Source organism: Oncorhynchus gorbuscha, linkage group LG15 (genome assembly GCF_021184085.1).
Source record: "Oncorhynchus gorbuscha isolate QuinsamMale2020 ecotype Even-year linkage group LG15, OgorEven_v1.0, whole genome shotgun sequence".
Taxonomy (NCBI): domain Eukaryota; kingdom Metazoa; phylum Chordata; class Actinopteri; order Salmoniformes; family Salmonidae; genus Oncorhynchus; species Oncorhynchus gorbuscha.
In genome coordinates, this window is record NC_060187.1 from 32,223,331 (window position 1) to 32,236,106 (window position 12,776).

The 12,776-nt window shown below is 42.4% G+C and overlaps 1 protein-coding gene across 4 annotated transcripts in view; it reads left to right on the forward strand.

Annotated features, from left to right (window-relative positions):
• Nucleotides 1-12,776, forward strand: part of osbpl9 (oxysterol binding protein-like 9) — a 52,390-nt gene that overhangs the window by 31,011 nt on the left and 8,603 nt on the right. The window contains exons 4-11 of one of the 4 annotated variants that reach the window (XM_046300817.1): nucleotides 2,264-2,340; nucleotides 6,546-6,641; nucleotides 6,786-6,833; nucleotides 7,248-7,277; nucleotides 7,387-7,437; nucleotides 7,811-7,849; nucleotides 10,264-10,354; nucleotides 10,861-10,965. In XM_046300817.1, the coding sequence (XP_046156773.1) occupies nucleotides 2,264-2,340; nucleotides 6,546-6,641; nucleotides 6,786-6,833; nucleotides 7,248-7,277; nucleotides 7,387-7,437; nucleotides 7,811-7,849; nucleotides 10,264-10,354; nucleotides 10,861-10,965 (537 nt within the window). Of the gene's footprint in view, nucleotides 1-2,263; nucleotides 2,341-3,573; nucleotides 3,800-5,911; nucleotides 6,059-6,545; nucleotides 6,642-6,785; nucleotides 6,834-7,247; nucleotides 7,278-7,386; nucleotides 7,438-7,810; nucleotides 7,850-10,263; nucleotides 10,355-10,860; nucleotides 10,966-12,776 lie in introns of those variants that run through there. The other 3 variants (XM_046300820.1, XM_046300819.1, XM_046300818.1) reach the window with 3 other exon arrangements.

A 12,776-nucleotide genomic window follows, 5' to 3' on the forward strand; every position in this document is an offset into this window, starting at 1 on the left:
AGTAGAATTCGATCTTGGTCCTGTATTGATGCTTTGCCAGTTTGATGGTTCGTCGGAGAGGGCATAACGGGATTTCTTATAAGCGTCCGGATTAGTGTCCCGTTCCTTGAAAGCAACAGCTCTAGCTTTTAGCTCAGTGCTGATGTTGCCTATAATCCATTGCTTCTGTTTGGGATATGTACAGTTGTGGCCAAACGTTTTGAGAATGACACAAATATACATTTTCACAGTGTGCTGCCTCAGTTTGCATGATGGCAATTTGCATGTACTCCAGAATGTTATGAAGAGTGAGCAGATGAATTGCAATTTATTGAAATGTTCCTCTTTGCCATGCAAATGAACTGAATCCCCCAAAAATATTGCCTCTGCATTTCAGCCCTACCACAAAAGGACCAGCTGACATGTCAGTGATTCTCTCGTTAACACAGGTTTGAGTGTTGATGAGGACAAGGCTGGAGATCACTCTGTCATGCTGATTGAGTTCAAATAACAGACTGGAAGCTTCAAAAGGAGGGTGGTGCTTGGAATCATTGTTCTTCCTCTGTCAACCATGGTTTCCTGCAAGGAAACATGTGCCATCATCATTGCTTTGCACAAAAAGGGCTTCACAGGCAAGGATATATTTCCGATTGTTTGGAGCATCCGGAAAAAAGCTTGTCCGGAGAAGACAAGTTGAGTGCTACCATCAGTCCTGTGTCATGCCAACAGTAAAGCATCCTGAGATGCTGTGTGGGGTTGCTTCTCAGCCAAGGGAGTGGGCTCACTCACAATTTTGCTTCAGAACACAGCCATGAATAAATAATGGGACCATCACATCCTCCGAGACCAACTTCTCCCAACCATCCAGGAACAGTTTGGTGACGAACAATGCCTTTTCCAGCATGATGGAGCACCTTGCCATACGGCAAAAGTGATCAATAAGTGGCCCGAGGAACAAAACATCAATATTTTGTGTCCATAGCCAGGAAACTCCCCAGACCTTAATCCCATTGAGAACTTGTGGTCAATCCTCAAGAGGCGGGTGGACAAACAAAAAGCCACAAAGTCTGACAAACTTCAAGCATTGATTATGCAAGAATGGGCTGCCATCAGTCAGGATGTGGCCCAGAAGTTAATTAACAGCATGCCAGGGCGGATTACAGAGGTCTTGAAAAAGAAGCGTCAACACTGCAAATATTGACTCTGCATCAACTTAATGTAATTGTCAATAAAAAGCCTTTGACACTTATGAAATGCTTGTAATTATACTTCAGTATTCCATAGTAACATCTGACAAATATCTAAAGACACTGAAGCAGCAAACTTCGTGAAAATGTATATTTGTGTCATTCTCAACTTTTGGCCACGACTGTACGTTCAGTGACTGTGGGGACAACGTTGTCGACGCAATTATTAATAAAGCCGGTGACTGATGTGGTAAACTGCTCAATCCCATCAGATGAGTCCTGGAACATGTTCCAGTCTTTGCTAGCGAAACAGTCCTATAGCATAGCATCCGCTTCATTGGACCACTGCTGTATTGAGCACGTCACTGGTACTTCATGTTTTTAGTTTTTGCTTGTAAGCATGAATCGGGAGGATAAAGTTAGGGTCAGATTTGCCAGATTGAGGGAGAGCTTTGTCTGTGTGTGTGAGGTGATCTGGAGTTTTTTTCACACCTAGTTGCAAAGGTGACATGCTGGTAAAAATGAGGTCAAACGGATTTCAGTTTTTCTGCAGTAAAGCTCACCCAGAGGCAGCGCTCCTACTGGCTGGTGACATGTTCTTGTTTACTTATGGCCCTATACAGCCCGTTGAGTACAATCTTAGTTCCAGCATTGGTTTGTTGTGGTAAATAGACAGCTACGAAATGTATAGATGGAAACACTTTTGGTAAATAGTATGGTCTACAGCTTATCATCTGTCCGTCAGAGTGGAGGGCCTCTCTGGTCTGTTCAGTGTAAATGTCAGACGTTTTGTTTGCTCTGTGTCTTTGCTCTGAGGGTGCAGCCTGGCAACAGGCTGTGTCTCGTCAGGAGACCTGCCTTTATAGTCTCTTGCCCAGCGATGCACCAGAAGGGTTGCAAGAACCCCCTTAGCAGCTGCAAAGGCACAGCACAATGAGCACATAGTTAACTTGTTTGGCCAGATGAGCACAGATGAGGTGCTCTAGTCTTTCTTGTAGCTACAAAGTTACTACTAGGTGAAGCACTCTGTTGCTGTTGTAATAATTCCTATCTCGACTATGGCTCATCTGCTGTGTTTTGTGTGTTTTTCTTCTCAGCTCGAGATGCAGACGAACGGGAGAAGTGGATCCATGCCTTAGAGGGGACTATTCTCCGTCACACCCTCCAACTGCAGGTAAGTCACTCACTCATCTGTTCAGACCAGCTTCACTCTAGTAATACTGGGGGTACTAGTCCCAAGCCATTGAGTTCAGCTAAAGAGGAGAGAGTTTTTATTTATTAACTTTTTATTTGAAATAAGCTTTCTCAAATGATGGGGATAACTCTAGCTGCTGTTGCATTGTAAAACAATTTTTTTGAAGTGTGTCTGTGTATTAACCTTCAGAGGGAACATAATTTGAACTGTATTTCTTCAATTTGTTCTTTTACCTAAGACCACAGGAAATAATAGAGGAACTGTTGAGAACATTAAGCAATAGCAGTTTATGTTTCAACTTTTGGAAGCATGTGTTGTCAAAATTAATTTTTTTGAATTTTACCTTTATTTAACCAGGCAAGTCAGTTAAGAACATATTCTTATTTTCAATGACGGCCTGGGAACAGTGGGGTAACTGCCTGTTCAGGTGCAGAACGACAGATTTGTACCTTGTCAGCTCGGGGGTTTGATCTCGCAACCTTCCGGTTACTAGTCCAACGCTCTAACCACTAGGCTAACCACTCATGCTATTTGTTGAGGTCTTTTGGATGCAGGAAATCGGGATATAGAATTAATATCATGCCTCTGTCAACTTCATCGCAACTAGTAGCACTGGAACACTGATGGCAGGCAAAAGCACTCTTGTCCTAATCAGAGTGAGGGTTAATTGGTCATCTGAGAATATAAGGAAATTAGTCTGGACACAGTAAGAGTGTCTCTGTGTGGTTAGGAGCACGGTTTGGTTAGACTGTTGCCTGATGATGGGCATCATGTTTATCTATGAAAGCCTGTTTTTAAATAGTGCTGTGTATTAGTTGCTCTCTAAACTGCTAATTTCCATCTCTTATTTTGGTCTGTGCCCTTTGTGGCTCACAAATAGGTCTCCTTTCTCTCACCAGCCTTAATTCTACCCTCCAGTTGTTTATGTGCCTTTTGTTCTGCTTTCCTTCTCTAACCCACTCCTCCCCTCTGCCTCACTCTCTCCGATCCCCACCCAACACTGCTGACTGGCTGCCTGCTTGCAAACACTGTAAGCGTGGAGTCATAGCGGGGTCATGTGACCTGGACCAAATCAGAGTCCTGTTTACTCTTTCAGCCAGACATCTGCACCTCAGCTTTATCCAATCAGAGCAGCTGTTGTTGCTTGTCACATGGGCTTGTGCTGCCTTTTTTTCTCTTTTTTTTAAAAGAAAGCCTGTACTTCCTGTCAGAGAGAAAAGGATCCTGGATTAACTTTGCCTGCGTGTGCTGCTGCTCAGCTGATGTAGAACGTACCGCAGATGTACCAGACGATGCTTTTGGTATTCCTGCTGGCAGTCTATAGGAGTGGAGAGTACTAGAACAGTCGTTTGTTTGCGTAAGGGAGGAGAGAGGAGCTTTAGGGTCAGCTTTGGCCTGTGCATTTTGACGAGGCATGTCCCTCAGAGCTCTGCGTCCTGTGAGTACCACACTGGGGGGAAATGGTTGGTTGGAGTGCGACAATGCAGTTAACTGGGTCATGCTGTGTGGAAAGCCTAACGGGGAGGGGGTGAGGTGTCTGAGTGAAGGGTGTGCTAGATTGGTGAGCTTTTCCAATGTCTGGTGGTTAGTGGGGGTGGGTGTGGTACACTAGCATAGGGAGGGATTGTCTGGTTAGACAAAGCTCTTTTTGGAACAGAATGCGTGAACATGCCAAAGCTGCAGATACAAGCCTACATGACCGTCCTCTGGTTTTATAAGCTGCTCTAGTCCAGCAGAAGGATCCCTTCCATCATGGTGATATGGGCTTTTGTTGACATAACAGAAATAGAGAGCAATAGGGACTCTCTCTTTCCCTCTTTGTTTGTAATGTTAATGGCTTTGTCCCTCTGCAATTATGAGATCCATGTCATATTGATAGCATTTTTCTTAACCTTTTAAAATACAGCAGGGGCCCGCTCAACAGTTTTTGGTATGTAAGTGTATGGTAGGACTTTTCAATGTGAAAATTGGTATGGAATGATTTTGTTCAGTGGGGTAAATTACTCTAAGAGTCTGACATGAATAGAGGGAAACTCCTGTTCTATGTCATGTGTCTTTGGATGCAGGTGTTCAAACATTACAGCTTCTCACAGGTGTCAAAATCAGTCCATGTTGTGATACTTTATCCTCACTCCAAGCCAGCACTATTTCTGTCATAAACATAACCATGAGCATGCATTTCCCCGCAAGTAGGTTGACGTCTCTTTCAAATTCAGAATATACAGTCGTGGCCAGGATTTTTTCATTTTTTTATTCAGTTGATTTCCTTGCTACCCATTCACATCGCTCCGGCCAAACACCTCATCCTCTAACGTTTCTTCTCCACCTTGAGTCTGGATTTGAACTCCTCATCTTGTCGAATGTGAACGCATTCAAATCGTTCGGATTGGTCCCAGAAATCAATGGCTTGGGCCAGAGCCTGAACACACGTGGGTAAAGCGGTGTTTCCAGAATAGACATTGGCTTTGATACTCTGATTGGTGTGTTGTTTTGTACCAAGCCCTTCACTTTGACGTAAGCAGAAATGACTACGTTGGAAGTCTCAGACTGAATGTATGTAGTGATAGGGCAGCAGAATTAAATTCAGTATGAGTCGTCAGGCAAGGATTTGATATCCGGCGTTTGTATTTATTAGGAATTCTCTTTTCTGCCTATTCAAATGTTCTTGATAGAGGAAGAACAAGAGAGACACCGGAGCTGTCTGTTTCTTAGACACAAACATGAAGCTGTGTAGATGTCTGCTTGGCCACAAACGTGCACACAAAAAACACTCACGAGAATCCCGATGCCCTCAGTCCTGGGACTGTGACCACTTAAGATAGATATATAGATATATATTAGTGTTTTTTTTTTCTCCCCCAAATTTCATGGTATCCAATTGGTAGTTAGTCTTGTCTCATCTCTGCAACTCCCGTACGGACTCGGGAGAGGTGAAGGTTGAGAGCCGTACGTCCTCCGAAACACAACCCAACCAAGCCGCACTGCTTATTGACACAATGCCCGCTTAACCCGGAAGCCAGCCACACCAAATTGTCGGAGGAAACACTGTACACCTGGCAACCGTGTCAGCGTGCATGCGCCCGGCCCGTAACAGGAGTCACGAGAGCGTGATGTGACAAGGACATCCCTGCCGGCCAAACCCTCCCCTCTAACCCGGACGACGCTGGACCATGGGTCTTCCGGTCGCGGCCGGCTGCAACAGAGCCTGGACTTGAAACCAGGATCTCTAGTGGCACAGCCTTAGACCACTGCACCACTTGGGAGGCCCTTCACATAAGGTTTTTAAAGAGGAGACGGATGTATTTTTCTGGTTTCCCCAAGCTCTAAAGAGCACTAATGCCAGACTCCTCTTCCCCACAGATTGAAAGGGGACTATTCTTTAGCTTAGCAAAGTACCTGTTTTTATTTTATTTGCTCAGGCACCTCTTTAGCCACCAACACTAAGCAACTTGCTTCTATATTGATAGCGAACCACCTTTGATCCTAAAGGAATTTCTGAAAAAAAAGGCCCAGACTTTGGTCTCTTTAAAGCTTGTTATGTTTTTACAGTTTACACTTTAGACAACGCTGGGGTTAATGTGTGTTAATGGCTTTTCTTCACATCCCTGTACGATACATTTCAGTTGAGAAACAGGCGTCGTCCAAAGGCGCCTGCCAAACCATAGGACATGCTAAGACCAGAGCAATACTGAGAGAGGGGAGTATATGATTTACTTACTGTCCAGCAGTGGTTATGGATGTGTTTTATGAGTTATAATATTGTAAGGTTCAACTGCTTTGGTTAAGCATTAGTTTTCAGGTATTTTTGAGGAAGTTGTTGGGTATTTCATTTCTGTATTTTAGCCAAGCTAACTTCCAGGTAGTGAAGGGACTGTTCTTGATTTGTTATCAGCAGGTATGGTCAGGCAGGCTAGCAGGCAAAGCCTTTAAACAATGCTAGTTGAACAATTCATATCACTACTTACTGGAAGCTTCTCCCAAACAGTTGCTGTTTTGTGCTGCTACATCCCGCTTTTTTAAAGCCCCTCCAGGAGAATATTTAACTTTTTAAAATCTGCTAACGAACTTTCAGAGTAGAGGTGCACTGGCAGTAAAATTCTTTGTCCGAAATAGGTTACTGGTGGAAGCTGAAAACTGTCATACTGTATGGTGAAGTTCTGCTCTTTTGTCATTTTCTATTTTAGGAGGCAGAGACAGGATTTGTTCCAAGTGTCCAAGACTTTGAAAAGAAACTTGCAGAGGCTGACGCATACCTACAAATTCTAATTGATCAGTTAAAGGTGAGCCTTTTTCACATTTGAGTGACTAAGTAGGACAGTGACTTTCATAATAACGGTGACTGACTCGTCACTGCATCATTGATTTATTCGGCTTTTGATTTGAGTGTATCCTCTTCAGCTTCTCATCCATCTCCTCTCTTCCAGCTCTTTGATGAGAAAATCAAGGATTGCAAAGATGATGAGTCGCGCAGAGTGAGTGATATGTTTCTTCTCTTGTCACCAGAACTGTGGCTGATAATTATTGACTGAGATTTTCTGTCAGTTTTTTAGTAGCTGTGATTCACTTCCTTATTGAGATCATGAGTTTAGTTTTAGGTCAGTTTGGAACATTTAAACTCTAGGTTATTTAATATGGTGAAGACAATGACATGTTCTGTTGTGATGAACATAGGACACCAACTATAGTTGGTGTGAAATCACTGTTTGGCTGGTCTAATGCCATGGTTGTAAAAGAGTTTGAACAAAGCATGTTTCTGCGTTGGTTTCACAGTGCCGATCTTTCTCAGTCAATGACTCACCTAACTTTGAGTCCTGAAGTCTAGTTAGGTGTTAAAATAAAGTCTGAAGTGAAACAGCCATTTTTCATCATGTTTTTCTCCTTTTAAGAAAATTGAAAATTTGAAGGAAACCACATATGTAAGTAAAACCCCATTTTAAAAAAAGAAGAGAGAAAATCCTTATTTTCAGAATCACCTGTCTGAATTTGAGTGTTGTGTTTCATTCTTTGTGCTGTTTCTCTTTTCAGAGTATGGTAGAGTCCATCAAGCACTGTATTGTATTGCTGCAGATTGCCAAGGTAAAAAGGACTCATTCATTTGACTGTGGTGGGGCTCTCATTGCATCACTGTCATGTCATTGTTGTGAGACCACATCACGGTACACTGCATGTTTTCACCACGCCAGTAGTTTTCCACTTAACTACAGCCTGGGTTGTTGTTTATTGTGGGCAGTTTGCTTCATTCTATTAGGTTCCATTTTGACATTTTGGAGAGGTGATTCTCACATACGCTCGATAATCTTCGAGCTCATAATGATGTGACCATTACAAATGCTCTGACTTTCTAAATAACTTGATGGCTGCTTGAAAGAAGCTCTTAACAAGTTCATATCATCATTACATACAAACAGTTGAACATTCCTCAAGTAACTTTTCTTCTCAAAATTTTAAGGATCAAAGTAACGAACAGCAACACGCATACGGACTGATAGTAAGTTCTGACGTTCTCTGTCCATTAGAAATATCGAAATCAACCAAACCTCTATCCTTTTCCGATTAATTCACGCTAAACGATAGAAAAAAATACGAATCAGATCTGTGAAAGTGCATGCCATTTGTTTAGAAAAATAGCTTCATCTCGTATATTGCTCTTTCTTTGCCACGCCACTATCCCCTTTCTCAGCTGAAATAATTTTATTTTTTTGTTGCTGATAATAGTGAGAAACTTTACTACTTCTTTTAGACACAACATCATTCTGCTTCTTTGATGACACGTTTGTAGGAGTGTGTGTGAGTGTGTTTATACCCTCCCCCAAATCGCCATGGATTTTTACTTACTGTGCATGCCTATTGAACCGTCAAGGACTAATAGATGTCAACCAGTCAAAGGCTGTTTACTGGCTTCCCAAAGATGTTTTTAAGTCGGAATCCCATAGAATCAGCCTGCCAGGCCAGTCTTCTGACAGTATTCTCTCTGGCCATTAGCCTTACATATATAGACCCTCTTCTAACCATGCCTTAAGCACACTCTAGCTCTAACCCCTTCCCTCAGCCTGCACTAGAGGCATCCTTTACTGTTGGTTTCATCTCTAACTAGCGAGGCCACACTGGCTCCACCACGGTGGAGCAGCAATGTTTCTGTAATTGGCTATAATTAGGAGTGGCTGCCTTACTTTCCAGAAAGCACGTGGACAGGGGGAGGGTGGAGTGAATGGAAAATGAGAGAAATCTCCCAAATTTCACTCCGACTCCTGTTCTAAAAGGCAGAGAGAGGACTGAACTTCACTGCATGCCTTCATTTCCTTGATTTTTTAAAATATTTTTTAAAAATATTTCCACTTTCCTGACTGTAAAGATCCTTAGTTGACGTAGTGACTTCTATCTGCTCAGTAGAGTAGTGTAAAATCTTCCATTCTGCATGGTGCCCAACTTATTTTCAGACCACACTCTCCTTCATTCTCTGTCATACCTCAGTATGATGCTCACTGTTGTGTTCTGAGATTGTGTAGGACTTGATGATTTCTGACCTCCTCTTGTTCTGCCTTTTGCTGTTGACAGAGTTAGAGGCACAGGGTCAAAGGTATCACTGACCCATAAAGCTATGGCAGCAGTGCACTTTGTATAATGTGTGTACACATGTTTAAGATAAATTGATAAGGCTAGACCACAGTTAAATATACCTAGGATTAAAATCTGTGGGTTTCAAATCTCAAGAACTTTAATAAGAGAAGTTATGCCATCACATTCTGTAACTCGCTGGAATGTCTTTTTTTTGTCCTAAATTTAGCAGGGTGGAAAATATGTTTGATCATATTAGGTTTTACTGTAAGTGTTGTGATATACAGTGCCCTCTAGGTGTTGTTTTGGCTCTGTACTCCAGCACTCTGGATTTGAAATTAGGTTAAAGTGCAGAATGTCAGCTTTAATTTGAGGGTATTTTCATCCATATGGTGTGAACTGTTTATTACAGCACTTTTGTACATAGTTCACCCCATTTTAGGGGATTAAAGATAGAAACAAATTCACTTACAGTGCATTTGGAAAGTATTCAGACACCTTTCCAGGGAGTTGACCAAGAATCCGATGGTCACTCTGACAGCTCCATAGTTCCTCTGTGGAGATGGGAGAACCTTCCAGAAGGACAACCATCTCTGCAGCACTCCACCAATCAGGCCTTTATAGTAGAGTGACCAGCCTGAAGCCATTCCTCAGTAAAAGGCACATGACAGCCCGCTTGGAGTTTGGAAGCATGGTAGCGGCATCATGCTGTAGGGATATTTTTCAGCGCCAGGGACTGGGAGACTAGTCAGGATCGAGGAAAAGATGAATGGAGCAAATTACAGAGCGATCCTTGAAAACCTGCTTCAGAACACTCAGGACCTCAGACTCGGGCGAAGGTTCACCTTCCAACAGGACAACGACCCTAAGCAGACAGCCACGACAACGCAGGAGTGGCTTCGGGACCAGTCTCTGAATGTCCTTGCGTGGCCCGTGTACAAAAAGTGCCGTAATTTCCAAACGATTTACCCTATATGGATGAAAATACCCTCAAATTAAATCTGACCATTTGCACTTTAACCTCATAGTAATTGTATAATTACAAATCCAAAGAGCTTGAGTACAGAGCCAAAACAACAACACGTTTAACTAGCCCAATAATTCCGAATGGCGCTACGTAGTTAGATATTTATTAGGTAGAACTCAATTTTCCAATATTTACCGGAAGCAGAGTGAAAGGTAATTGATCTTTCTAGTCATTGGCAGTGTGTATTTATTTTGTCCTTATAGTCTGCTCCGTATTGGTGCGTTAAGTGCTACTGCTGGTTTAGGTCCATCTGCAACGCACATTGCTCTAACTACCTATTATGTTTTAAGACTGGCACCATTTTGTCTTGCCCTGTACAGAGCACCATCAACCCAGTGGATGGGATATTTCAGCCTCAGGACACTTCTTTAGTCAACGTAGCCATGCCAACACAGACCACCCTCCCCACAGGTACAGTATACAGAGAGCCATACACACAATCTAATCTACAATCCTATCAGGAAGAGTAGCTCCTCAGAATAAAAATTTCCATTAGAGTCCACATACGGATAGTGTATACAAAATTTACTATTTGATTTCATGGATATAGATTAGCATTGGATTTAATACTTTCAGATTTTTGTACCTTATAAATGTTATTTCTTGAAACACAAATCTATAGTGCCCCCTGGTGTGCTTGAATCCCTATTTTTCAGCACGTCCATTTCCCAATGTAGGGCAATCTAAATTAAGCTTTCTCTGAAATTGGACACAAATCCAATCCCAAGGTCGAGACCCCATGTCAAAGTTTAACATTTTAACAGTCACAGTTTAATGGATACCTATGACTGCTTTGCAGGTTTAAAAAAAGAATAATGTAAAGCTTGCTCTCAGGTCTGTAATGACATTGTCTGTTGCATTATAAAGCAGTGTTCTCATGCCAGAGCCTTCTCCTTTTTCTTGTCTCCTTTCTGTAGATGGCTCCAAGATGTGTAAAGGAGAACAGCGGCCATCCACTCTATCAGTGGGGCCTGTTGTCACGGTGATGGGCAGCCTGCAGACTCCGACCCCCAACAGCACAGGTCAGAGGTCATCACACTCTAGTGGTCAGGTTACCCACACTTACAGTTCCTTCAGAAAGTGTTCATGCCCCTTGACTTATTCCACATTTAGGTATTTAAAAAAAAATTAATATTTAAAAAAATGTTACCCTTTTTTTTTCTCCCCAATTTCGTGGTATCCAATTGGTAGAAGTTAGTCTTGTCTCATCGCTGCAACACCTGTACGGACTCGGGAGAGGCGAAGGTCGAGAGCCATGCGTCCTCTGAAACACAACCCAACCAAGCCGCACTGCTTCTTGACACAATGCACATCCAACCCGGAAGCCAGCCGCACCAATGTGTCGGAGGAAACACCATACACCTGGCGACCTGCTCAGCGTGCACTGCACCTGGCCCGACACAGGAGTCGCTTGTGCGTGATGAGACAAGGATATCCCTGCCGGGCAAACCCTCCCTAACCCGGCGCCGCCCCATGGGCCTCCCGGTCGCGGCCAGCTGCGACAGAGCCTTGGCTCGAACCCAGAATATCTGGTGGCAACAGCTAGCACTGCGATGCAGGGCCTTAGACCACTGCGCCACCCGGGAGGGTGAATTTAAAATCTATTACTTTTTCCCCCCGCATCCATCTACACACACGACCCGATAATGACAAAGGGAAAACATACTTTTTATTTTTTTCATTTACTGAAAATAAAATACAGAAATATCTCATGTACGTAAGTATTCACATCCCTGACGCAATACATGTTAAAATCACCTTTGGCAGCGATTACAGCTGTGAGTCTTTCTGGTTAAGTCTCGAATTCTGGATTGTACAATATTTGCCCATTTTTATTATTTTCTGAATTATTAATGCTCTGTCAAGTTGGTTGTTGGTCATTGCTAGACAGCCATTTTCAAGTCTTGCCATAGATTTTCAAGCAGAAGTCAAAACTGAACATTCAGTCTTCTTGGTAAGTGTAGATTTGGTTGTGTGTTTTAGGTTATTGTCTTGCTGAAAGGTGAATTCATATCCCAGTGTCTGATGGAAAGCAGACTGAACCAGGTTTTCCTTTAGGATTTTGCCTTTGCTCAGCTCCGTTCCACTTATTTATTTTATTCTGAAATTCTCCCCAGTCCTTAACGATTTGATTACAAGCATACCCATAACACGATGCAGCCACTACTATGCTTGAAAATATGGAGAGTGGTACTCAGTAATATGTATTGTTTTGGCCCAAACAACACTTTGTATTCAGGACAGAAAGGGAATTGCTTGGTCACATTTTTTACAGTATCACTTTTGTGCCTTGCTGCAAACAGGATGCATGTTTTGGAGTATTTTTTTATTCTGTACAAGCTTCCTCCTTTTTACTATGTCAATTTGGTTAGTATTATGGTGTAATTACAGTGCTGTTGATCCATCCTCAGTTTTCTCCTATCACAGCCATTAAACTGTTTTCAAGTCACAATTGTCCTCGAGGTTACCTTCCTCAAGGGATATTCAATGTCTGCCTTTTTTTTCTTTTTTCACCCATCTCCCTGGTCGAATGGTTGAATCTGTTTGAAATGCTGTTTGACTGAGTGACCTTACAGATAATTATATGTGTAGGGTACAGAGGTGAGCTAGTAATTTAGAAAATCATGTTAAAAACTATTATTGCACACAGTGAGTCCTTGGAGCTTAATTATGTGACTTGTTTAGCAAATGTTTACTCCTGTATTTATTTAGACTTGCCATAACAAAAGGGTTTAATACTTATTGACACAAGACATTTCCAGCTTTTCATATTTAATTAATAAATAAATAAAAATCAAAACATCTTTTTACTGACATTATGGGGTATTGTGTG